The 27,929-nt window shown below is 49.6% G+C and overlaps 1 protein-coding gene across 1 annotated transcript; it reads left to right on the forward strand.

Annotated features, from left to right (window-relative positions):
• Positions 1 to 152: 152 nt before the first annotated feature.
• Positions 153 to 27,929, forward strand: LOC141243298 (olfactory receptor 52Z1P-like). Its single transcript, XM_073668917.1, has 3 exons — positions 153 to 357; positions 26,064 to 26,108; positions 27,004 to 27,929. Exons 1-3 carry the CDS (start codon positions 153 to 155, stop codon positions 27,927 to 27,929), a joined length of 1,176 nt encoding a protein of 391 aa, XP_073525018.1.

Below are 27,929 nucleotides of genomic sequence, written 5' to 3' on the forward strand. Positions count from 1 at the left end.
AGCCACTGATTCAGTTGTGTAAGATGCTCGGTTAGGTCACACAATACAGCAAAATCACACAGCCAGTTTGAATCTCATAGTTCAGCCAGGGTTTTCCTTTGTTTTCCATGAAAAGTGCAATTTCTTCCCTTAGCTTAAAAATTTGTTTAAGGATGAAGCTCCTGCTCAGCCACCTTACTTTGGTATGGTACGACAGTGTAGCAGAAGGCAATGAAACATCAGAACTCTTGCAGGATGTGCCAGTGGTGAGGAGAGACTGTCATCTGCTGGCCAGGCGAAATCAAGTGAAACCAAGTTGTGATAGAAGATTTGAAGGGGGAGTAAATTCAGATGCCCCACCTGATCAGGTGACCTCCAGTAAGGATTTCCTGGATATAAAAGCCCAGCATGCCAAACCACAGAGAGATTTGGCGCCAAGCTGCAGAGCAGAGGAGACATGCTCCAGAGGTACCGTGGAGCCCAGCACGACAGGCTTCAGCAGGAGGCTTGCGTCGCCTAAGTCCCAGACGTGGACTGATAAGGTCCTGATCCTTCAAAGAAGTGCCCCGAGTTCTGCTCATCTAAGCCAGAGCCAGGACCCGTGCACTGCACTGATTAAGTTCCCAGGACCCGACGTTGCCTGTCAAGAGCCGAAGCCTAGAACCCCTTGCCCCAAGCCTAATTACCTTCAACGGTCAAGCCGAGAAGAGCTGAGAGAAGACAGTGAGGGGGGGGTGTGCCAGCAGAAGCGGAGGAACAGCCCGAGTGAGCAGGGCCGTCACTTCCAGCTTTCACTTATTTTACCGGGGACAGTTGGGATTAGGACTTCAAGTTGGGAGGGGGCCGGTTGCTGCATGGGGGACTAAAAGGGATCTGATTGACTATATCTGGAATAGACTTGCGGCCTAGCGGGAAGGACCGGTGACCCCTGCTAGGGCCGTATAGAGAGACAGAGAACTCACGTGGTGACTCCCACGACTGGGTGCACCGCATTAAAGCATTAAAAAAAATAACTTTATTGTTACTTGCTGAAAGATTGCTTTTGTTAATTCAATTTACTGTTTATTGGAGATGAGCGAATATGTTTAAAAAAATATCGCCAATTTCAAATTCGGCACAAATATGGCACATTCGGATTCATGATCAGAAACACGAGAATTTTTTCTTAAAATCGGTAAAATTTGGTAAAAGTGTGGGAAATTATTGCGTTGCCACTAAAGTATTTGTAGCACTTTGACTAGGATAGTGGTGCTGTATGAAGAGCAGGGGGGACGTGTTTGATGACGGGAGGGAGTGGGGAGAGCTCAGAGGAGCGGAGTGCTTGTAATCTTTTTTTTTCCCCCCTAACTTTATGTGTGCAAATCACGGCTAGCCAATCAGGGTGCAGGAACCATCTGCGATGTCCAGACACAAGGACTTGTGCCATTGGCTGCTGAAATCACATGTCCCTCTCTATATAAAGAGTGGTCATGTTGTTTTAGCGCGATTTTGTGATGATAACAGGTCAAAGAGGCTACTCCTGACGCTGCTCCTGGATTCATTAGAGATTTTAGCTAGTTAGCTAGGCGGTTGCTTCTAAGTCAGATAGTTTAGATAGCTAGTGTCCTGGGTGGCTGTAAAACCGACCTTCCAGCAGATTTTTTTTCCTTGTGCCATTAGTGAGGTCCAGACAAAGACAGCAGGGCATATTTCATAGAAGTCTGTTGTGCACTGCTTCTATTGTGCTCCATGCACGGGTACACTTTTAGAAATCTATTTTTTTCAGTTGCTAACGTGATACAGCAAGCCATATCTCCGTTTGTCATTTTGTGGCGGTGAAATTCAGCTGTATGTAGAGCTCATGCAGAGTAAAAAAACTATTTTTTTCTATTACAAACGTGATACAGCAGGCTAGATCTGAGTTTCAAATTTCTTGGAGCATATATTCTATTGTATACAGGCCTCAACCACACTAAAAAAATACTTTTGTCTGTTACTAACGTGATACTGTAGGGGAGATCTCAGCTTGAAATTGTTTGGAGCATATCTTCTATGTTATACAAGCCTCATCCACACTAAAAAAAATACTTTCTTCTGTTACTAACGTCATACTGCAGGCTAGATGTCCTTTTGAAATTGTTTGGAGCATATCTTCTATGTTATGCAGGCCTCATCCACACTAAAAAAATACTTTCTTCTGTTACTAATGTAGGCGGCCGGGGGTGATGAAGATGTCGAGTTGAAGGTGGGGTTAATGACTCGCCCCTTGGGCCGAGGGGCACCCGGAACCGGGCTTCTGGGGGTTGTAGTATCCGTGGCGGTGACCCGGTCCCGTGGCTCAGGGTGGTCAGGCTAATGGCGGTATTTTGTGGGGGTTCTAGGTTAATTGTCCGACTACGCCACCTGTGGATTGCGGTCAGTGCGAACCGCCGCTGCAAGGGCAAACCGCTGGGGCTGATGGTGTATGCAGCTAAGGTAGTGTGACTCCCCACGGGAAGAGTGCAGCCCCAGGGCAGTGTAGTTGATGGTGGGAGTGATGGTGCGAGCGGGCGTCCCAGCACTAGTAGTGCTGGTGCGGCGATGAAGCACAGAGATGTGGGGTTGCAGTTCAAGTTCTTTACTCACAGTTCTTTATATTCCCAGTCACTCCGCCGACAATGACTGCCCAAGCCGTGCTGAGTCCACCAGGTGTGGGGCTCGGTCAACCCCCAGGCAATTCCAGAGTGTGTCACAGGACTCCCTTCTATTCCTTTCTCTGGCCGTGCCCCACCAGTGACACTACGTTTGTCCAGCTCCCGCGGGCCTTCTCTTGGGAGGGCTTCGTGCTCACCTCCCTGACCCCATGTGGTGTGCCTTTCTAGGAGGTTTAGCGAGGGGTCGCACCAAAATATGATCACGACCGCCGGTCCTTGGCTGAGGATTAGTCACCTCCACCAACTTGGGATCCGGTACCCTGTTCTGCCAACCCGTCACCCGCAATCTCATGGGCGGCCTTTGGGGTTCCTTCTGCCTTCGTGTCTCTGGGCCTCTCTTGATGTTCTGTTCCTTTCTTCCTTTCCTTTCTGTTCCTTTCTGCTGGTCCTGTCCTCTCTGCTGTTTCTGGCCTTCACTCCAGGCCTGCCTCGTGGAGCTGGGCCCAGGCTGAGCCACAGCTCCCTGTCAGCCCTCTCTGGCTGAGCTCCTTCTCTCACCGAACTGACTGAACTCCCCTTCTAAGATGGTGCCCACCTTATATACCTCCCTCTCTGTGTATGAGCCCAGGTGACTTGCAACCAATAGGCTCCTACCTATGCCCAGAGACCGTCCCCTCCTGCTCCTACATCACTGGGTGTTCCACCACCCCTCCCCACTCCAGCCAGGGACAGATGCTGTCGTGCCTGCACTTCTGTCTAGTGGGAGCACCGTTGAGCTGTCCCTCGGAAATGGGGTGTGTGTGATGCATGCAGCCTACCGAGCCCTGATCCACCCTCCATCCTTACCCGAGAGTGGAACATCACACCTCTGGCAGAGGTGCAATACCCCTGTAGCGGCCGAACCCTCGGGGCGCTACATTAATAATTGTTATATGTGTTGATGGTTATTTATGTGATAAAAGTGTTTCTTATGTGAAATCCTTATGGCCGATTATTGTATGCCGGTTCATCCCTGAGATGCAGGAGGTCTGCCCAGAAGGGGGAACCATACAATAGAGAGAGCCATTTAGTACACTACACTACTTAGACACTAGGTAGTTAAAACAGAGGTTACATCATTAGCTGGGAGGAGTTACAGCACCAGAGCAGTTTTATAGAAAATCATTTCCGGGTTGCAGACAGTTGGGAGAAAGTGAGTAGTGAGAAATAATAGACAGAGTGAAACTGCCGTTAGGGGAGGCCTGTGTCAGGCCACCTCATCCCTGGGTTCAAGACCCGATTGACACAGAACCGGTTTAGGTTCTGTCCCATGTACAGAGAGAGAGACGGAGTGTGAAGGAAGACTGAGCAGACAGGAAAACAGACTCCATTAGCAGTGACAGCAGTGAAGAAGTGTTTTACTAGTGCAAGTTATAAGAGCAGAATGAGGACACCTTTGAGATGGAATCTGGACGCCGACACAGTCCTAGGCTCATGGCCTGTCAGAGGTGCTCAAGGTGAGGCCTCTATATCCCTAGAGGGGAGATTCTCAGCTGGGTTGCAGAAGAAGTGGATTATGTTGGGTCTCAGGAAGGATCAAGAGCAAATACTAGAAATACATTTTACCAAGGGTACTTCGCTAACCAAAGAACTTGTCTTGATCTGTATACTGCAGCCATGTATGGAAGAATTGCACAGTAAAAGTGAGTCTGTTAACCCCGATCTACGATCTCCTGTCTTGCTTGAAGTCTGTGTCGGTTCCATGAACGGTGTAACAGTGAGTACAGCAAATTTTCCATTGCAACACACACTCTGGTCTCAGTCCTTAGTAGTAGAAGGGCCATTGGGCGAAGAAAATATAGTTCCGGCACACCGCGTGATGGTAGCAGCCCCGTGTGCTCCTCTCTACACTAATGTTATACAGCAAGCTATATCTCACCTTGTCATTTAGTGCTGCTGAAATTCAGCTGTGTGCAGAGCTGATGCTGAGTAAAAAATCTATTTTTTTGTTGCTAATAGTGTGCTCCTACCACACTATTTTAGCAACATGAGTGGGAAAAGGAGAGGTCATGGTGGAAGGGGAAATAGGCTTGGTGTTCAAGGTATATACAGGGTAGGTGGTAATGTTAGTGAAAGCACTAGTGAACCAACACTTTCACGTCCTATCCAAAGACAACTGACAACTTCTGTTACCGGACGGGCTACTCCACTCCGTTACTTTGGCAGCCGCACAGCGATACGCCTTGTTGATGAGGGCCAGAAAGAGCAGGTTCTCCAGTGGGTGGCAAACACTGCTTCAAGTGGCCTCTCATCCTCTTCCTCCACCTCAGCATCACACACAGTACACAGAGGTGGCATCCCAATTACCCTTGTTTCCCTCCACGTTACAACTGTCAAACCGCCCAACTGACTGTAGGGAACCACAGATGGGTGAGTCTGCAGAACTATTCACACATTCTATGCCATGGGCATCATAAGTTCACTCCAAAGATTCACAGAGTCAAGAGGAGAAAAGCATCTGCACCGATGCCAAATTTTTTTTTAGGTTGGATTCGGGGAAGGACGAAGTAGGGTCCGAGCAGCTTCCTGACCCTCATCACCAGACGTTAATCCCTGAGGGAGGCGATGCTGATGAGACTGAGATACCTGAGTCTCCTCTGTTGATCGTTGGACGATAAGGGGCAGCAGAGGGCTGTTGGACACTAGTGTTGAGCCACCCCCGTAGTGTTTGAGTTCGATTCGGTTCGTCGAACACCCGTATGTTCGCCGAACTGTTCGTCGAACTGTTCGTCGAACACCTTCGAACACCGTTAAAACCAATGGCAGGCAAACAAAAACACATAGAAACACATAGAAAACACTTCAAAGGTGTCCAAAAGCTGACAAACTGCTCAGAAGACACAACTAACACATGGAAAAGTAACAAGTACATATAGTCATGCGAAAAGAAATGAGGTGGAGGAGTAAAAGGAGGGGGAGACACAGATATAGGCATGTCATGTCCTTCTAAAACCCAAAAAGTGCGAAGCCGACACAGCCAGTCCGTTCCTGCCCGTGCGACCTCCGTGTCGCCGGGTTTGTGCCAGAGCCGCGGTGGACCCAGACGGCCAGCCCCCCTCTCCCAATACTGGTGCCTGTCCGCTGGTGGGTCGAGCGAGCCCACCTGCGGTGGAGGCTGGTCTAATCTTTTTAATTTAAATTGGCTCTCTAATTTGAATGAATACACTTTAAATCCTTTTACAAGGATCTATTGGAGGGCAAGTCTCATGCCAGCAGCCGCGTAATTCCAGCTCCAGTAGCGTCCACTAAAGCTGCTGCAGTTAAAAAGTGTTAGAACCTTGCTCTTAGGTTTTTTTTTTCCTTTGCTGGTCACATGACCTTGTTGGCCTATTTAATCCTGCTCCGCCCTTCTGGCTTTGCTGGACTTCATTGTATATCTACTTTCTAGCTAGCCTGTGCTCTGTGTCTTGCTCTGTTAGTTTGCTTGGTCTACTGACCTCTATGTTCTATATATTTTGTTTGTTCGTCTGTCTGCTACTATTTCTGTTAGGAGGTGTCCCATATTCCTCCCAGTCCTTAGTACTTGTAGGGATTCCTTCCCCACATCTATAGGTCTCCGTACAGACTAGCTTAGGACTTTAGCAGGTCTGATCGCAGGATCAGGTCCCCTGTTACATCGTAGGGATTAAGCTGAGTTCTATCGTAGGGACAGATCTCCTCTCTTTCCTTAGCTCTGGTAGCAGAACATAACAGTAAGTCCAGCCAGCAAATTCTCTAAGGAAAGATTTTTCTGTTCCATCATGGTGTCGGTTCAGGATTTGGCTCATCGCCTGCAGGGACTCTCTCTGGAGGTGGCCGAGCTCCGTCAGCACGTGAGTAACTGTCCTGGAGCACATTTCTTGGAGCCTAAGGTATGTTTGCCGGATTTATTTTTTGGTGAACACCGAGAATTTTTTTCATTTAAAAATGCTTGCTTATTGTATTTTCATTTGAGACCTAAGTCCTCTGGGGATGAATCCCAGCGCGTAGGGTTCATAATGTCACTTTTGCGCAAAGAGCCTCAGGATTGGGCCTTTTCTTTGCAACCTAGTGATACATGCTTCAGATCAGTGGATAGTTTTTTTTCTGCTTTGGGACTATTATATGATGATCCTGACCGTGTCGCATCAGCTGAGACTGAGTTGAGACGTTTAAAACAGGGATCAGGTAATGTGGAAAAATATTGTACTCATTTCCGTCGTTGGTCTACTCAAACAGGGTGGAACGATTCTGCTCTGAAAAGTCTATTTCTTGCTGGGCTCAGTGAAAGGGTTAAAGACCTGCTAATTGCTTATCCTACACCTGAAGATTTGCAACAGGCTATGCAATTAGCTATACGGGTGGATAGAAGACTGCGTGCAAGGGTTAATGAGAGCAAATCCTCTGCTATGTCAGTTTCTGGTTATGAGAATGTGTGTACTAACAGTGGTGAACCGATGGAGATTGGATCGGTGGCACCTCGCTCTCAAGAAAAAGACCGTCGATTTTCTGAAGGCTTGTGTTTCTATTGCGGAAAATCTGGTCATTTGATTAAAGGCTGTGAGCTTCGTATGAAGAAAGAAAAAAAAATGGTCAGTCACGCCCGTATTGCCTGTTTAAATTCCAAGGGTATATTTTTAGCTGATTCCACGATTGCTCAGAAAAAATTAATGGAATTTCGGGTGTTTGTTGATTGTGGGTCTACTCTGAATGTAATTGATGGGGGATTCGTGGAAAGACTCAATTTAAAACCTGAACCTTTATCATCCCCCATTGCTGTGGTTTCTGTGGATGGTTCCCCTTTGAAGAATATTACTCTCAAGGTCTGTGAATTTCCTCTCACTATTAATGGTGTTCACCATGAGAAATTGGATTTGGTAGTGTTGAATAACTTGCCTTCTCCAGTAATATTGGGATTGCCCTGGTTAAAATTTCACAATCCTGTACTGGATTGGTCTACCAGTGAAATTAAATCCTGGAGCCATAAATGTTATGACAAGTGTTGTAACGGGCGTATTGCAGCTTTGGATAGGGGAGAATTGCCTGTTCCTATTCAGGATTTTTGGAGAGTTTTTTCTGAGAAGGAATCGCAGGTTTTGCCTCCCCATAGAGACTACGATTGTTCTGTTGAATTTGTCCCTGGAGCGACTCTTCCTAAAAGTCGTTTATTTAACCTTACTATTCCTGAGAGGAAGGCTTTGGAGGAATACATACAGACAAGTTTGGCCGCCGGTCACATTAGGCCCTCTAAGTCTCCTGTGGCGGTTGGAATTTTTTTTGTAAAAAAAAAGGACGGCGGTTTACGTCCTTGTCTGGATTTTCGTGAGATTAACAAAATTACTGTACGCAATCCTTACCCACTGCCATTGATTCCTGATCTGTTTAACCAGTTAATGGGGGCCAAGTGGTTCTCTAAAATTGACCTTAAGGGGGCATACAATCTGTTGCGCATGAAGGAGGGTGACAAATGGAAGACTGCTTTTAACACTCCTGTGGGTCATTTTGAGAATCTGGTTATGCCTTTTGGTCTTACTAATGCTCCTGCATTTTTTCAGAATCTGATTAATGACATCCTTAGACCTTTGATCGGCAAAAATGTGGTTGTGTATTTGGATGACATTTTGATTTATTCGCCGGATCTGGAGTCTCATTGGCGGAGCGTATTACAGTTATTAATGGACAATTCGCTTTTTGCTAAGCTGGAGAAATGTGAGTTCGCTGTACAGAGAATTAGTTTTTTGGGCTACATTATCTCCAGCAAAGGTTTTGAGATGGATCCGGTTAAGGTTCAGGCTGTGCAGGAATGGCCTAGGCCTATTGGTTTGAAATCGATACAGAGGTTTTTGGGTTTCGCCAATTACTACAGAAAATTCATAAAAAATTTTTCTAGTATTGTCAAACCTCTGACTGATCTCACCAGGAAAGGTGCTGATGCGGTTCAGTGGTCTTCTGAGGCCATTGAAGCTTTTGTGTATCTCAAGGAGAGGTTCACCTCTGCTCCCATCCTTATGCAGCCTGATGTTACTAGGCCGTTCTTGGTTGAGGTTGATGCTTCCTCTGTGGGGGTTGGCGCAGTATTGTCTCAGGATAACGGGGATGGATTACATCCCTGTGCCTTTTTTTCAAAAAAATTTTCGGAGACTGAATTGAATTACGATATTGGTAATCGGGAATTATTGGCTATTAAACTCGCATTTGAACACTGGCGCCACTTCTTGGAAGGTGCGGAATTTCCCGTTCAGGTTCTTACGGATCATAAAAATCTGATATATCTTGATGCTGCCAAGCGCCTGAATGCCCGTCAGGCTAGGTGGGCACTGTTTTTCTCACGGTTTAATTTCTCCGTTACTTACATCCCTGGTACTAAGAATGTTAAGGCGGATGCCTTGTCTCGCAGTTTTTCTCCCATAGTCGGTGCTGAGAAAGAGGAGAACATTTTACAAGAAGGTGTTGTGATAGCTGCTTTGGACTCCGTTTTGGAAGATGAGATTCTTAAAGCACAGGAGAATGCCCCATCTAACACTCCTCATGGGAGGTTGTTTGTGCCTGGGACCTTTAGGAGAGATTTGTTTGTTGAGTGTGACGAATCTCGGTTGGCAGGTCATCCCGGAATCTCTGAGACCAAGAGACTGGTGGGTCGCAGTTTTTGGTGGCCTGGATGGCAGAAGGAAGTCATTAAGTGGGTGCGTCAATGTACTATATGTGCTAGATCTAAGTCCTCACATACTCCTGCTGCGGGGTTGCTTTGTCCTTTGGAGGTTCCCAGTGCTCCTTGGACACATTTGGCTATGGACTTTATAACTGACCTTCCCCACTCTGAGGGTTTTACTGTCATCTGGGTGGTCGTGGACCGTTTTAGCAAGATGTGTCACTTGGTTCCCTTCGTCAAACTGCCCTGCGCTAAAACTCTCGCTAAGGCCTTTGTCAAGGAAATTGTCAGACTTCATGGCGTTCCTACTGACATTGTTTCTGATAGGGGTCCTCAGTTCGTGGCTCGTTTTTGGCGTGCCTTTTGTGACAGGTTGGGAGTTCATTTGTCGTTCTCGTCCGGATATCATCCTGAATCTAATGGCCAGACAGAAAGGAAAAACCAGGATGTTGAGCAGTTCTTGCGTTGTTTTGTGGCAGACAATCAAGAGGGGTGGTCTGAGTTTCTGCCACTTGCTGAATTTGCTCTGAACAATCATACATCTTCTTCTGCTGGTTGTTCGCCTTTTTTTTGTTGTTCTGGGAGACATCCGTCGTTTGGGTCGTTCTCCAAGTTGGGATCTGCCGTGCCTGAGGAGGAGAATTTTTCCGGTGATTTGGAGAGAGTTTGGACGGATGTGCGTGGTAATCTTCAGGAGGCCAACAGAAAATCTAAAGACTACTTTGATAGGAAACGACAGGAGGTTTTGTTCGCTGTTGGTGACATGGTTTGGTTGTCCTCTAGGAATCTGCGGTTGAGGATTCCTTCAAAGAAATTGGGTCCCAAGTTTGTAGGGCCCTTTAAGGTGCTTCAGGTTGTCAACCAATCTGCTGTTAGGTTGGAGGTTCCTACCTCCTGGAGAATTAATCCGGTATTTCATGTCTCTTTGTTGAAAAAAGCTGTTGTATCGGATTGTGACGCCTCTGCCTCTGTTCCTCCGGTGGTGGAGGACGGGGAATATGAAATTTCTCGCATCCTTAACTCTAGACGGTATAGAGGTAGTTTGCAGTATCTTGTGGCCTGGAAAGGTTTCGGTCCCGAGGATAACTCTTGGGTGAGGTCGGATGATGTTTCCGCGTCCAGACTTATCAGAGCGTTTCACAGGAGATTTCCTGATAAGCCTGGTCCTAGGGGATCCGGAGGATCCTCTTAGAAGGGGGGGTACTGTTAGAACCTTGCTCTTAGGTTTTTTTTTCCTTTGCTGGTCACATGACCTTGTTGGCCTATTTAATCCTGCTCCGCCCTTCTGGCTTTGCTGGACTTCATTGTATATCTACTTTCTAGCTAGCCTGTGCTCTGTGTCTTGCTCTGTTAGTTTGCTTGGTCTACTGACCTCTATGTTCTATATATTTTGTTTGTTCGTCTGTCTGCTACTATTTCTGTTAGGAGGTGTCCCATATTCCTCCCAGTCCTTAGTACTTGTAGGGATTCCTTCCCCACATCTATAGGTCTCCGTACAGACTAGCTTAGGACTTTAGCAGGTCTGATCGCAGGATCAGGTCCCCTGTTACATCGTAGGGATTAAACTGAGTTCTATCGTAGGGACAGATCTCCTCTCTTTCCTTAGCTCTGGTAGCAGAACATAACAAAAAGCTTCTATAAGGATCGAGCTTGGCGGTCCACCGCAAGGCGTCCTACCACCAGTCCCAGCCCCTGTGCCTTGGGGTGCCTCCCCGATGCTCTTCACTGAGTGTCCCGGGGGCCCGAACCATTTCCTTTGAAAAAACTAAGTGTCCAAACTACAGGTGGTGTAGCTTGCTTAACAGCTGGGATAATCCGCTGACTAGCAGACACTGCTACTAGGCACAAAGTATTTCCTGGGCTAGATGCAGTTAAACATTTGTAATTAGATACTCTCGTTGGATGCTGAGAAAGCATTCCATAGAGTCTCCTGGCACGCCATATATTATTCTCTTAAAAAGCTTGGGGTAGGGGTGTAGGGGACCCTTTTATAGCCAAAATCACGGCCCTGTATCGCAATACGTCACCTAGGCTGAAGATAAATGGAACATTTTCATCACCTTTCATAATCACCAATGGAACCAATCCTAGTGACGGAGCACCTGCTCTCATCAATTCGCCATAACCCCAATATTAGGTGGATTGAGGTGGGAGGCACCAAGTACAAGTGCTCTGCATTTGCTGATGATATCCTAGTATATATCTCTCAATCACATATATCCATCCCTGCTGTTATGGCTGAAATAGATCACTTTGTTACATGGTCAAATTTTAAAATCAATGCAGCGAAGTCTGAGGCCCTCGATGTCTCCCTCCCCAAATCCATACAGGATTCCATCCAGTCCAACTTTCCCTTTGCCTGGCCCTCACAGGGTATCAAATACTTAGGTATTCGTATTCATAGAGACCTCTCCCGTCTATGTTATCTTAATTTTGGGCCCTTTATTGAACAACTCCATACAGACCACGGTTGGCAAGTTAGAACTGTAAGATTCACTACGTGAACCACTGGTGTTTTGTGGAAAAGCACGTGTACACTGCGTTCCAAATTATTATCCAAAAAGTGTTTAGGAGTGATAAGGTAAGAATTTTATTGTTTGTCAGTTAAACTCATTGATGGTGATGTGTGTCAGGGCTCTTTATATCACTGTAAGCAATTGCAGACACCTGTGCTAATTAGTTTGGCAGGTGTGTCCAATGAAAGGCAAGACTACTTAAGAAGGCTGTCCCACATTATTAAGCAGCCTACATTTTCTGCCAAAATGGGAAAGAAAAAGGATGTGTCGGCTGCTGAGAAGCAACAAATTGTGGAGTGTTTAGGTCAAGGCATGACTACAATCAACATTGCCAAGGCACTTCATCCTGATCATCGCACAATCAAGAAGTATGTAGCTGATACACAGTACACACGTGTGTGTGCTGATAAGGGCAAATTGAGGACTCTTTCCTACAGGCAATTACGTCAGGTTAAAAGAGCAGCGGCAAAAAAGCCTTGTCATAGCAGCAGACAAGTTTTTGAAGCTGCTGGTGCCTCCAACGTCCCCCGAACAACAAGATGCAGGGTCCTTCAGAGGTTTGCAGCTGTGCGTAAGCCATCCTGTTGACCTCCTCTATCCACTTCACACAAGCAGAAACGGCTCCAGTGGGCCAAACAATACATGAAGACTGACTTCAAAACTGTTTTGTTCACCGATGAGTGCCGTGCAACGCTCGATGGTCCAGATGGATGGAGTGGAGGATGGCTGGTTTATGGACACCCCATGCAAACACGGCTACGGCGCCAACAAGGAGGAGGTGGAGTAATGTTTTGGGCTGGAATCATGGGGAGAGAGATTGTCAGTCCCTTTAGGATCCCTGAAGGGGTAAAGAAAGATGAACTCCATAATGTATGTGGAGATTCTCAAACAGCACTTCCTGCCATGGTTCAAGAAGAAGAACCGTGTATTCCACAGCAAGATCATTTTCATGCATGATAATGCCCCGTCTCATGCTGCACATAACACATCTGCATCTCTGGCTGATATGGGCATAAAAGGGGACAAACTTATGGTGTGACCCCCATGCTCCCCTGACCTCTACCCCATTCAGAACCTCTGGAGCATCATCAAAAGGAGTGTCTATGATGGCGGGAGGCAGTTCACATCTAAACAACAGCTCTGGGAGGGTATTCTGTCCTCATGCAAAACAATTGAAGCAGAAACCATCCAAAACCGGACAAATTCAATGGACGAGAGAGTTCAGAAGCTCCTTTCGAACAAGGGGTCCTATGTGCAATGTAACATCACCTAGAATAAAGTTTTGAGTGAAAAACTGTTTGATTTCAGTTTGTAATAACCTGCTAATGCTTATAATTTCAAAAATGACCATTTTTTTGTTCTTTATTAAAATGAAAAGGTTGATCGAAGAGTGTGGGGGATCTAAGAGTTGGCAACCCAGTAGTCAGGATTATTTCGAATTCTGACAATCTGAAGGTCATGTTGCAGGTAGTGCAGCAAGAAGGCACTCATGTGTCTTGCGCATCTATGAGCCCCAAAATTATTTTCCGGGCTAGATGCAGCTAAAAATTATTATTAATTTGAAAGCTGGTGGAGCTTAGTATAGATGGCCTAATAGAATCAGTACTGCAAACTGCTACAAGGCCCAAATTATTTTCCAGCCAAGATACAGATAAACATGATTAGTAATTTTAAATCTGGTGGAGTTTAGTATAGATGACCTAATAGAATCAGTACTGCAAACTGCTGCAAGGCCCAAATTATTTTCCAGCCAAGATACAGATAAACATGATTACTAATTTAAATCTGGTGGAGTTTAGTATAGATGGCCTAATAGAATCAGTACTGCAAACTGCTACAAGGCCCAAATTATTTTCCAGCCAAGATACAGATAAACATGATTAGTAATTTTAAATCTGGTGAAGTTTAGTATAGATGGCCTAATAGAATCAGTACTGCACACTGCTACAAGGCCAAAATTATTTTCCAGCCAAGACACAGATAAACATGATTAGTAATTTTAAATCTGGTGGAGTTTAGTATAGATGGCCTAATAGAATCAGTACTGCACGCTGCTACAAGGCCCAAATTATTTTCCAGCCAAGATACAGATAAACATGATTAGTAATTTGAAAGCTTAAAATGGTTGGTGAGGTGATTTTAACAAATCATCAAGCTTTTACTCTCCCCAGGATGACATAGGGGTAGAAAAGTCGTTTCGGATCCATGATTTGTTCATCTTTATGAACGTGAGTCTGTCTACATTATCGGTGGAGAGCCGCGTGCGCTTATCTGTCAGCACACCACCAGCAGCGCTGAACACACGTTCAGACAGAACGCTGGCTGCGGGGCATGACAAGATCTCCAAGGCGTAAGTGGCGAGCTCCGGCCATTTATCCAGATTGGAAGCCCAAAAGGAGCAAGGGTCCAGTGACATAGTCATTGCTTCAATGTTTACTTGGAGATACTCCTGTACCATTGTCTTTAGGCGTTGACTATGTGTCAGACTTCTTGTCTCCTGTGGCCTTGCAAAGGATGGGCTAAAAAAGTGGTGAAATGATTCCGCAAAATTGATGTTACCAGCAGATACTGTGTTTCTGTTACGTTTTGAGTGCTGAACACTCGACGGTCCCACGGTTGGCAAGTTGGAACTGTGAGATTCACTACGCGCACCACTAGTGTTTTGGGGAAAAGCACATGTAAGATTCTGCAACAGTCTCTGCTGATACTCCTGCATGCGTGCATCCCTTTCTATGGCAGGAATAATTTCTGCAAATTTACTTTTGTACCGGGGATCTAACAGTGTGGCAACCCAGTAGTCAGGATTATTTCTAATTCTCACAATTCGAGGGTCATGTTGCAGGTAGTGCAGCAAGAAGGCACTCATGTGTCTTGCGCATCCAGGAGCACCAAGTCCCTGTTGTGTTGGTGGCGAGGTAACAATCATGCTTCCTTCCTCTGCCCTCTCCCCCCAACCTCCCACAACAGAAATGTGATCAAGGTCTCCCTCATCTGATGAGTCTTCCATCAGTTCGTCCTCCACTTCTTCCTGGGCTCCTGCACCTTCCTCACTAGTTTGGCTGCTACCATGCGCCCTGGTAAATACATCTCCCCCACCCTCACATGCCTGCCGCCTTTGTGCTGCCGACCGTCTGGACCTTGCAGATGTTAGCCCTTCCGCATACAACTCCTCCTCCTCTACTTCCTCCACCTCCTCTTGTGCCACCACCTGACTCCGAATTCTGTTTAACATGTACTCCAGCATGTAAATCACCGGAATAGTCATGCTGATAATGGCATCGTCAGCACTAAACATCTTCGTCGCCATTTCAAAACTGTGCAGAAGAGTGCATAGGTCCCTGATCTGAGACCACTCCTCCAGCGTGATTTGCCCCACCTCTGGATCTCGTTGGCCCAGGCTATACGTCAGAACGTATTGCACCAGGGCTTGTCGGTGCTGCCACAGTCGCTGCAACATGTGCAGAGTTGAATTCCACCGGGTAGGCACATCGCATTTTAGCCGGTGAAGTGGCAGGCCCAACGACTTCTGTAGAGATGTAAGTGGCTGAGCTGCGGGATGCGAACGGCGGAAGTGAGCACACAGCGACCGTGCCCTCTGCAGAAGGCCATTTAGTCTGGGATAGTGGGCTAAAAATTGCTGGACAACCAGGTTCAACAGGTGAGCCATACTTACCATAAGTAAGTCATTTCTTACCTGCCTGGGGCCTGCAGCATCACCCCACTCCTATCTCCGCCAAACACCAACTCCTACCAGCCAGGAGCCCACAGCATCACCCCACTCGTACCTCCGCTAAACACCAACTCCTACCAACCAGGGGCCCACTTCATTGCCCCACTCCTACCTCCGCCAAACACCAACTCCTACCAGCCAGGGGACCGCAGCATCGCCCCACTTCTACCTCCGCCAAATACCAACTCCTACCAACCAGGGGCCTGCAGCATCGCCCCACTCCTACCTCCGCCAAACACCAACTCCTACCAGCCTGGGGCCTGCAGCATCACCCCACTACTGTCTCTTCCACCAAACACCAACTTCTACTAGCCAGGGGCCCACAGCATCACCCCATTCCTACCACTGCCAAACACCAACTCCTACCAAACAGGGGCCTGCAGCATTGCCCCACTCCTACCTCCGCCAAACATCGACTCCTGCCAGCCAGGAGCCCGCAGCATTGCCCCACTCCTACCTCCGCCAAACACCAACTCCTATCAGCCAGGGGACCGCAGCATCGCCCCACTCCTACCTCCGCCTAACACCAACTCCTACCAACCAGAAGCCTGCAGCATCGCCAAACTCCTACCTCCGCCAAACACCAACTCCTACCAACCAGGGGCCCGCAGCATTGCCCCACTCCTACCGTCGCCAAACACCAACTCCTACCAGCCAGGAGCCCGCAGCATCACCCCACTTCTACCTCCCCAAACACCGACTCCTGCCAGCCAGGAGCCCGCAGCATTGCCCCACTCCTACCTCCGCCAAACACCAACTCCTACCAACCAGAGGCCTGCATAATCGCCCAACTCCTACCTCTGTCAAACACATACTCCTACCTGCCGGGGGCCTGCAGCATCACCCCATTAATGTCTCTTCCGCCAAACACCAACTCCTACCAACCAGGGGCCTGCGGCATTGCCCCACTCCTACCTCCGCCAAACACCACCTCCTACCAGCCTGGGGCCCGCAGCATTGCCCCACTCCTACCTCCGCCAATCACCAACTCCTACCAGCCAGGGGCCTGCAACATCACCCCACTTCTACCTCCCCAAACACAAACTCCTACGAACCAGGGGCCCGCAGCATTGTCCCACTCCTACCTCCGCCAAACACCAACTCCTACCAGCCAGGGTCCCGCAGCATCACCCCACGCCTACCTCCGCCAAACACCAACTCCTACCAGCTAGGGGACCGCAGCATCGTCCCACTCCTACCTCCGCCAAACACCAACTCCTACCAACCATGGGCCTGCAGCAACGCCCCACTCCTACCTCCGCCAAGCACCAACTCTTACCTGACTGGGGCCTGCAGCATCACCTCACTCCTATCTCCGCCAAACACCAACTCCTACCAACCAGGGGCCCACTGCATTGCCCCACTCCTACCTCCGCCAAACACCAACTCCTACCAGCCAGGGGACCGCAGCATCGCCCCACTTCTATCTCCGCCAAATACCAACTCCTACCAACCAGGGGCCTGCAGCAACGCCCCACTCCTACCTCCGCCAAGCACCAACTCTTACCTGCCTGGGGCCTGCAGCATCACCTCACTCCTATCTCCGCCAAACACCAACTCCTATCAACCAGGGGCCCACTGCATTGCCCCACTCCTACCTCCGCCAAACACCAACTCCTACCAGCCAGGGGACCGCAGCATCGCCCCACTTCTATCTCCGCCAAATGCCAACTCCTACCAACCAGGGGCCTGCAGCATCGCCCCACTCATACCTCTGCCAAACACCAACTCCTACCAGCCTGGGCATGCAGCATCACCCCACTACTGTCTCTTCCGCCAAACACCAACTCCTACTAGCCAGGGGCCCACAGCATCACCCCATTCCTACCACCGCCAAACACCAACTCCTACCAAACAGGGGCCTGCAGCATTGCCCCACTCCTACCTCCGCCAAACACCGACTCCTGCCACCAGGAGCCCGCAGCATTGCCCCACTCCTACCTCCGCCAAACACCAACTCCTATCAGCCAGGGGACCGCAGCATCGCCCCACTCCTACCTCCGCCTAACACCAACTCCTACCAACCAGAAGCCTGCAGCATCGCCAAACTCCTACCTCCGCCAAACACCAACTCCTACCAACCAGGGGCCCGCAGCATTGCCTCACTCCTACCGTCGCCAAACACCAACTCCTTCCAGCCAGGGGCCCGCAGCATCACCCCACTTCTACCTCCCCAAACACCGACTCCTGCCAGCCAGGAGCCCGCAGCATTGCCCCACTCCTACCTCCGCCAAACACCAACTCCTATCAGCCAGGGGATCGCAGCATTGCCCCACTCCTACCTCCGCCTAACACCAACTCCTACCAACCAGAAGCCTGCAGCATCGCCAAACTCCTACCTCCGCCAAACACCAACTCCTACCAACCAGGGGCCCGCAGCATTGCCCCACTCCTAAGAACCAGAGGCCTGCATAATCGCCCAACTCCTACCTCTGTCAAACACATACTCCTACCTGCCGGGGGCCTGCAGCATCACCCCATTACTGTCTCTTCCGCCAAACACCAACTCCTACCAACCAGGGGCCTGCGGCATTGCCCCACTCCTACCTCCGCCAAACACCACCTCCTACCAGCCTGGGGCCCGCAGCATTACCCCACTCCTACCTCCGCCAATCACCAACTCCTACCAGTCAGGGGCCCGCAACATCACCCCACTTCTACCTCCCCAAACACAAACTCCTACCAACCAGGGGCCCGCAGCATTGCCCCACTCCTACCTCCGCCAAACACCAACTCCTACCAGCCAGGGGCCCGCAGCATCACCCCACGCCTACCTCCGCCAAACACCAACTCCTACCAGCCAGGGGACCGCAGCATCATCCCACTCCTATCTCCGCCAAACACCAACTCCTACCAACCAGGGGCCTGCAGCAACGCCCCACTCCTACCTCCGCCAAGCACCAACTCTTACCTGCCTGGGGCCTGCAGCATCACCTCACTCCTATCTCCGCCAAACACCAACTCCTACCAACCAGGGGCCCACTGCATTGCCCCACTCCTACCTCCGCCAAACACCAACTCCTACCAGCCAGGGGACCGCAGCATCGCCCCACTTCTATCTCCGCCAAATACCAACTCCTACCAATCAGGGGCCTGCAGCATCGCCCCACTCCTACCTCTGCCAAACACCAACTCCTACCAGCCTGGGCATGCAGCATCACCCCACTACTGTCTCTTCCGCGAAACACCAACTCCTACCAGCCAGGGGCCCGCAGCATCACCCCACTTCTACCTCCCCAAACACCGACTCCTGCCAGCCAGGAGCCCGCAGCATTGCCCCACTCCTACCTCCGTCAGACAGCAACTCCTACCAACCAAAGGCCTGCAGCATCGCCCAACTCCTACCTCCGTCAAACACCAACTCCTACCTGCCGGGGGCCTGTAGCATCACCCCATTACTGTCTCTTCCGCCAAACACCAACTCCTACCAACCAGGGGCCTGCAGCATTGCCCCACTCCTACCTCCGCCAAACACCACCTCCTACCAGCCTGGGGCCCGCAGCATTGCCCCACTCCTACCTCCGCCAAACACCAATTCCTACCAGCCAGGGGACCGCAGCATGGCCACACTCCTACCTCCGCAAAACACCAACTCCTACCAACGAGGGGCCTGCAGCATCGCCCCACTCCTACCTCCGCTAAGCACCAACTCCTACCTGCCTGGGGCCTGCAGCATCACCCCACTCCTATCTCCGCCAAACACCAACTCCTGCCAGCCAGGAGCCCACAGCATCACCCCACTCCTACCTCCGCCAAACACCAACTCCTACCAACCAGGGGCCCACTGCATTGCCCAACTCCTACCTCCGCCAAACACCAACTCCTACCAGCCAGGGGACCGCAGCATCGCCCCACTTTTACCTCCGCCAAATACCAACTCCTACCAACCAGGGGCCTGCAGCATCGCCCCACTGCTACCTCCACCAAACACCAACTCCTACCAGCCTGGGGCCTGCAGCATCACCCCACTACTGTCTCTTCCGCCAAACACCAACTCCTACTAGCCAGGGGCCCACAGCATCACCCCACTCCTATCACCACCAAACACCAACTCCTACCAAACAGGGGCCTGCAGCATTGCCCCACTCCTACCTCCACCAAATATCGACTCCTGCCAGCCAGGAGCCCGCAGCATTGCCCCACTCCTACCTCCGCCTAACACCAACTTCTACCAGCCAGGGGACCGCAGCATCGCCCCACTCCTACCTCCACCAAACACCAACTCCTACCAACCAGGTGCCAGTAGCATTGCCCCACTCCTACCTCCGCCAAACACCAACTCCTACCAGCCAGGGGACCGCAGCATCGCCCCACTTCTACTTCCGCCAAATACCAACTCCTACCAACCAGAGGCCTGCAGCATCGCCCAACTCCTACCTCCATCAAACACCAACTCCTACCAGCCAGGGGACCGCAGCATCGCCCCAATCCTACCTCCGCCAAATACCAACTCCTACCTGCCGGGGGCCTGCAGCATCACCCCATTATTGTCTCTTCCGCCAAACACCAACTCCTACCAACCAGGGGCCTGCAGCATTGCCCCACTCCTACCTCCACCAATCATCAACTCCTACCAGCCAGGGGCCCGCAGCATCGCCCCACTTCTACCTCCGCCAAACACCACCTCCTTCCAGCCAGGGGCCCGCAGCATCGCCACACTCCTACCTCCGCCAAACACCAACTCCTACCAACCAAGTGCCAGCAGCATCGCCCCACGCCTACCTTCTCCGTAGCCGCCGCCAGCTTCCTGCAGCAGTAGCCCCCAGGTAAGCTGCAGTATAAGCGGTTTATAAGGCGCACCACCATTTTATTAAAAATAATATTTTCCTCCCCCAAAATTTGTGTTGTATCTTCTAATCCGGTGCGTCTTATAGTTAGCAAAATACGGTAATTTAAAAAATCACTTTGGGGGGTTGGTCCTGTGTAACAATGCCGAGAACAGCGGCATCTTATTATATATCATTCAGTGTGCATCATCTAGTGCGGTCGGCTGATTGGTGGTCGGCTGATTGGTGGTCGGTTCGTATAACTGGGCCCTTAATCACCATATCATCAATTACTCAGAACTCTTGAGTCTCGAGTGGTGTAATGTACCATCTGTTTCATCATAATGGATGGATTCCTCTGGATTCTCTAGTTTCCTCCCATACCCCAAAGACAAACTGAAGGTAAACTGTGAGCCGCAATGGGGACAGTGATGATGACATCTGTACAGCGCTGCAGAATATACTGGCGTTATGTAAGCGAGGAAAATAAATAAGTAAAATAATAAATATTAATAAAGTTGAATTAGAAATAACATAGTCTAACATATCCTCTTCTCTCATAGAATCTCCGTACCCCTCTGTAATAGGATCCCATATTAACAGCTCTGACAGCTCTCCTGCCTCGGGGTTACTGGGATGCAGGGGTGGATTAAGAGTAGCAAGGGCCCCGGGCAGTTTAGAAGGCGCGCCCCCCCCACACACACACACCTGATGTATCACGTGACATGTCACATGATCCCCTGTGATAGATCATGTGATAGTTCACGTGAAATTAATTTGGCAGAATATTAATTATAATAATTTTTTTTAGGCTGTGTGCCCCCTATTAGGCTGTGTGCCCACTATGCGTATTTTAAGCAATTCCACTGCAGAAACGCTTAAAAAACGCTTGGTAGTCGGTCCTCCATGTTCCCCAATGATAATCCGCACGTGCTGTGCACATGCTGCGGAAATTTCCGCTGCGGATTATCATTGCGGAAAAAACGCAGCATTACCAATTATTTTGCGGAAGCGCGGCGTTTTCGCCGCCATTGACTTACATTAGAACGCATGGAATCCGCATCACTGCATCTGTACATGCAGAATCCAAACGTTTCAATGTGCGGATGGTACCCGGGTGTGGAGGACAGGAGACTCCTCCGGACCCCGGTACCATAGAACCTGTAAAAAATAAAAAATAAATATTATACTTACCTTCTGAGGGCCCCCGGTGTCTTTATCCGATGCGTCCTGGCTGCCAGCAGCTCGCGATGGTCTGAAAAGGACCTGCCGTGACGTCATTTAGTCATGTGACGGGTCACGCGACCGCTGACATCGGCAGGCCATCAGAAGGTAAGTATAGATTTTTTATTTTTTGCCATTCTTTCAGTCACACTATATATGCCGGTTGCCGGTTGCATGGATTTATATAGTGTGACCAAGTTGTCAAGCACTTTCCAAGTGATGCTAAAATCACAACCCGCATGTCCCTGGCAGGAAAAACGCATGCACAATCCGCATGCACAATCAGCATGTACAATCCGCATGTACAATCCGCATGTAGAATCCGCATGTACAATCCGCATGCGTTTTTTCTGCCAAGGAGATGCGGAAACGCCCACAAAAAATCCGGAGCATTTCTGCATCGTGGGCACATAGCCTTACATTAATTGTATGACTCAATATTGAGCACACAGAGCCATCTATACACAGCGGGAGGCTGCACGTAGCCATCTATACACAGTGGGAGGCCACACGTAGCCATCTATACACAGCAGGAGGCTGCACGTAGCCATCTATACACAGCAGGAGGCCGCACGTAGCCATCTATACACAGCAAGAGGCTGCACGGTGCCATCTATACACAGCGGGAGGCCGCACGTAGCCATTTATACTCAGCAGGAAGCCGCACGTAGCCATTTATACTCAGCAGGAGGCCGCACGGTGCCACCTATACACAGCGGGAGGCCGCACGGCGCCATCTATACACAGCAGGAGGCCGCATGGCGCCATCTATACACAGCAGGAGGCCACACGTAGCCATCTATACACAGCAGGAGGCCGCACGTAGCCATCTATACACAGCAGGAGGCCGCACGTAGCCATCTATACACAGCAGGAGGCCGCTCGGTGCCACCTATACACGGCGGAAGGCCGCACGGCGCCACCTATACATGGTGGGAGGCCGCACGGCGCCATCTATACACAGCAGGAGGCCGCACGTAGCCATCTATACACAGCAGGAGGCCGCACGGTGCCACCTATACACAGCAGGAGGCCGCACGGCGCCATATATACACAGCAGGAGGCTGCACGGCGCCATCTATACACAGCGGGAGGCCACACGTAGCCATTTATACTCAGCAGGAAGCCGCACGTAGCCATTTATACTCAGCAGGAGGCCGCACGGTGCCACCTATACACAGCGGGAGGCCGCACGGCACCATCTATACACAGCAGGAGGCCGCAAGGCGCCATCTATACACAGCAGGAGGCCGCACGGCGCCATCTATACAGAGCAGGAGGCCGCATGGCGCCATCTATACACAGCAGGAGGCCACACGTAGCCATCTATACACAGCAGGAGGCCGCACGTAGCCATCTATACACAGCAGGAGGCCGCACGTAGCCATCTATACACAGCAGGAGGCCGCTCGGTGCCACCTATACACGGCGGAAGGCCGCACGGCGCCACCTATACATGGTGGGAGGCCGCACGGCGCCATCTATACACAGCAGGAGGCCGCACGTAGCCATCTATACACAGCAGGAGGCCGCACGGTGCCACCTATACACAGCAGGAGGCCGCACGGCGCCATATATACACAGCAGGAGGCCGCAAGGCGCCATCTATACACAGCAGGAGGCCGCACGGCGCCATCTATACACAGCAGGAGGCCGCACGGCGCCATCTATACACAGCAGGAGGCCGCACGTAGCCATCTATACACAGCAGGAGGCCCCACGGCGCCATCTATACACAGCAGGAGGCCGCACATAGCCATCTATACATAGCAGGAGGCCGCACGGCGCCATCTATACACAGCAGGACGCCACACGTAGCCATCTATACACAGCGGGAGGCTGCACGGCGCCACCTACACACAGCGGGAGGCCGCACGGCCCCACCTATACACAGCAGGAGGACGCACGGCGCCATCTATACACAGCGGGAGGCCGCACAATGCCATCTATACACAGCGGGAGGCCGCACGGCGCCATCTATACAAAGCAGAGGGCCGCACGGCGCCATCTATACCTAGCAGGAGGCTGCACGGCGCCACCTATACTCAGCGGGAGGCCGCATGGCACCATCTATACACAGCGGGAGGCCGTACAATGCCATCTATACCCAGCGGGAGGCCGCACGGTACCATCTATACACAGCAGGTGGCCGCACGGCGCCAGCTTTACACAGCGGGAGGCCGCACGGTGCCATCTATACACAGCGGGAGGCCGCACGATGCCATCTATACACAGCAGGGGGCTGCACGGTGCCATCTATACACAGCAGAGGGCTGCACGGCGCCATCTATACACAGCGGGAGGCCGTACAATGCCATCTATACCCAGCGGGAGGACGCACGGTACCATCTATTCACAGCAGGTGGCCGCACGGCGCCAGCTTTACACAGCGGGAGGCCGCACGGTGCCATCTATACACAGCGGGAGGCCGCACGATGCCATCTATACACAGCAGAGGGCTGCACGGTGCCATCTATACACAGCAGAGGGCTGCACGGCGCCAGCTATACACAGCGGGAGGCCGCACGATGCCCCCCCCAGAGATAGCAGGAGGCCGCACGGCACCATTCATACTCAGCAGGAGGCCACACGCAGTCACGCACGCACACAAACATATACAGACATATACATACACGCATAAACACATTTGAAACACAAAAATACATATAAACAGACATCACACAATGATATCTGCCTGCACACACACACACACACACACACTCACCATCTCTCGGCTCAGCTCCAGTCCTCCTGGCTCCTGCTCCTCTCTGGTGGTAAGTAGCAGTGACGCGGCCGGGCCAGCACAGGGAAGTTAACTGCTGTAGTGCTGGCCTGGCCGAAGAAGAAGCAACGGCCGTGCGCCGCTGCTGGGGGAGCGGTCCGGGGGCACCCCCTTGCCACTGTCTGCCGGTATGAGCTGCGGCGCCGCACATATAATGAGGACAATCTGGCCATAGACACCCCGGATCCCCGGACCCCCTGGAGGTTCGGGGCCCCGGGCGGTAGCCCAGATCGTCCTCATTATAATCCACCTATGCTGTGATGTCTCAGCGAGCGCAGAGATTCTGAGCACCTTCAGCTTTGTACCAGACACAGGAAGATGGAGGACTCTGATGAGTGGAGAAAGGAGGCTTCGTCTGTCAGTTTATTATTTGTAAAAACACTTCTACATCACAGGACAATGAGGCGAAAATTCAGATTGATGAATCTGATTCAGTGTTTTTCCAATATTTATAAAGAAAAACAAACCAATATCAGAGGAGAAATCCGAGAGATTGCTGCAGATGACGTCTCCCAGAGAATACTCCTTAATTAGCGGCAGCCAATCTCATAGTCACATTTAGTCCTCCATCGGTCCCTCTGGAGGATTTCCTGCATCTGGGGACTCAGCTGCCCAGTATATAGGAAGCAAGCGACTGACAGTGACAGTGCACACGCATGATCCCTCCAACACCGCACGTGACGGCTCCACGCTGGTAATGTCTGAATTGTTCTAAAGTTTGTTACATGGAAATGTCTACATATTTGCAGATGTATCCTCTAGAATATAAAGTGCGGCTGAATTTATTGGACTGGTATAAAGAAAGATGAGATGAGCCCTGAGAAACACCACATTACATGGTGATCCCAGGCTTTTGTGTCGTGATGACTTGCTTTATACCACTCCAGGAAACGTCTGGCATTGTGCATGCTGATCTAAAGCTTTTTTGCGTAGTCTACCACTTCATGTCTTATCTGCTGTCACTCCTTAATGCTTCCACTTCACATTAGCAACACTTACAAGTGACGTATGAAACCCATCAGTCGTTATTTCTGCATGTATATAAGGGAAAAAAAGGGGAATTTCAGCCTACCATGCATATGCCATAAGGGTCCACTGGTGCACGGAAATCCTTGGTGGCAAGTCCAGGGATGAGAAGCAGTAAGATAGTAGTTTAGAAAAACTCCAGCACCTTCTCTGTATCCATCACAAGAAGTTCCATTAGTTCCATTAAAAAAGCGCCATATGTAAGGCAGACCTTACGTGTTTCGAACCAAACAAGGGTTCTTAATCATAGGTAACGTTACTATAGATAAAAGACATATATATACATATGGACTGAAAACAAAAGAGAAGATAGGGTGGAGACAACAAAGAACATTGCCAGGGCCACGTTCATTTTACTCCATTTTTCATCACATGTATTGGTGGAGTCTTCTTGGTGTTCTCCTTCTTGTGGCTATGTAAGATGGACACTCCATCATGTTTTCTTCCCGTGGTTAATGAAGTTAGAATGGGAAAGGTTAATGATGTTTTCAGCAGCAATAAACCACAGTCTGATGATCCCAATGTGAATACTGTGTTTAAAGAGCTTGAATAAGCCATGACACAAAGATTAAAGACATGGTGGGACTCCATAACTTTGCAGCGGTACTTAGATAATGATGTGATCCCTAGAGGGTCACGCCTAAAGAAAATTGCAAATTTTAATTACGGAGAGGAATTCACTCAGCATTCTGTCCCAATCTTCATCTAAACTAATGCAACTTATTATCAAGGAAGAAAACAAAAAGCTGAATAAATTGGAAGCACAAATCACCACATTACAGGAGTCACTCAAAGAACTCATGTGAATTCAACAAATCTTAAAGAATGGAATGAAAAACTTTCCAAACATATTAATTCTGTGGAGGAAACTATCACTGATGTGAAGAGGAAGAAATTTGCTCGTGATTGTGCAGATTATGAGTCTGAACCAGGTTTACACCTGGAAATTGCACAAACTGAAGTCAATCCTTAAAAAAACTCCAGCACCAAAATTGAAAACTAATAAGAAAAATCTTGTTGTATTTCCACAGGTTGATTTGGATACAACAGGAGAATTCACAGATTACTCCTTATTAGTGCTGAGCGAGTATGTTCTAATAACCCTTTCGCCAAGTATGCTCGGCCGAGCTCCGAGTATTTACAGCTGCTCGGTGATAAGGTTGAATCGCTCCCGTGTGCATGATTTGTGACTGTTTGACAGTTTTATTACTTGTGATGTCTATTTCTTACACATTCCTCCCATGTAATAAAGCGGTCAAACAGTTGCAAATCATGCACACGGGAGCCATTCAACCATATCACCGAGCAGCTGTAAATACTCGGAGCACGGCCCGAGCATACTCGGACAGAACATACTCACTCAACACTAGTCAGAATTAAACTAATAAAAATTAACCCTTTCCAATACACTTGCAGATCAGTAATGTTATGAGTGAATTGTGCTGCAGATGGCCTCCTATGATGGGGCCAAGGTTACAGTCACTGAGCTCTTTAGTAGGACCCATACTACTACCAATGCTTCTCTTATGCAATTTTATGGATCTGTTTGGATTGAGTGTGACTGAAAGTCGTGAACTCAATGATTCTGGGGGGCACACATACATCTGGTCATATAGTGTATAAGCTAGGACTTCACGTATGGGGAAGATTCACTTGTGTCTTTCTCCCCTGCAGGCATCCTATGCTTTATGGAAATATCAAACCTGACGAGTTTCCACCCGGACTACTTCTTCTTGATAGGAATTCCTGGTCTAGAAGATTTTCATCTTCTGCTCTCCATCCCATTCTGTATCATGTATATAATGGGTTTAGTAGGAAACACCATATTGTTGATGGTCATCACAACTAGAAAAGCTCTCCATCAGCCCATGTACCTGTTCCTGATGATGCTGGCCGTCTGTGACATCCTCCTGAGCTCCTGCACCATACCCAAGACTCTCTGCATCTTCTGGTCCAGTTGTCAGAAGATCTCCTTTAATGGTTGTCTTGTGCAGACTTTCTTTATTCACTTCAGCTTTGGGACGGAGTCGGCTATTTTGTTGACCATGGCTTATGATCGGTACTATGCTATTTGCCATCCTTTAACATATACCGTGAACCTTACGAGCTGGTTCATAATCAAATCATTGGCCCTCGCCCTCGCCCGCAGTGTGCTAATGGTCACTCCTTTTGTTTTCCTTCTTGACAGACTGCCCTATCAACATAGCAATGTGATAGAGCACACGTATTGTGAGCACATGTCCATGGCCAGACTGGCCACTGCCGATATACTGGTCAATACGGTGTATGGACTCGTCATCGCGGCTTCTGCCACTGGTGTAGACATCACTCTTATTGTCTTGTCTTACATTGCAATAATCAGGGCAGTTCTCAGACTTCCATCCTCAGAAGCTCGTCTCAAGGCCTTCAATACGTGCGTGTCTCATGTCTGTGTCATCATCCTCTTCTACTCTCCGGCATTTTTTTCATTCATCGCCCATAGAGTTGGCCATAAGTCCATTCCTTTACATGTCCACATCTTGGTGGCCAATCTGTATGTACTTGTTCCACCTATGATGAATCCAATCATCTATGGGGTGAAGACAAAAGAGATCAGATACCGGGTGGTGTCCATGTTCTTTTGTGGGACTGGCCAAAGCTGGAAATAA

Source organism: Phyllobates terribilis, unplaced genomic scaffold (assembly GCF_046119375.1).
Source record: "Phyllobates terribilis strain yellow unplaced genomic scaffold, ASM4611937v1 Scaffold_2__4_contigs__length_985480577, whole genome shotgun sequence".
In the NCBI taxonomy this organism is placed as follows: domain Eukaryota; kingdom Metazoa; phylum Chordata; class Amphibia; order Anura; family Dendrobatidae; genus Phyllobates; species Phyllobates terribilis.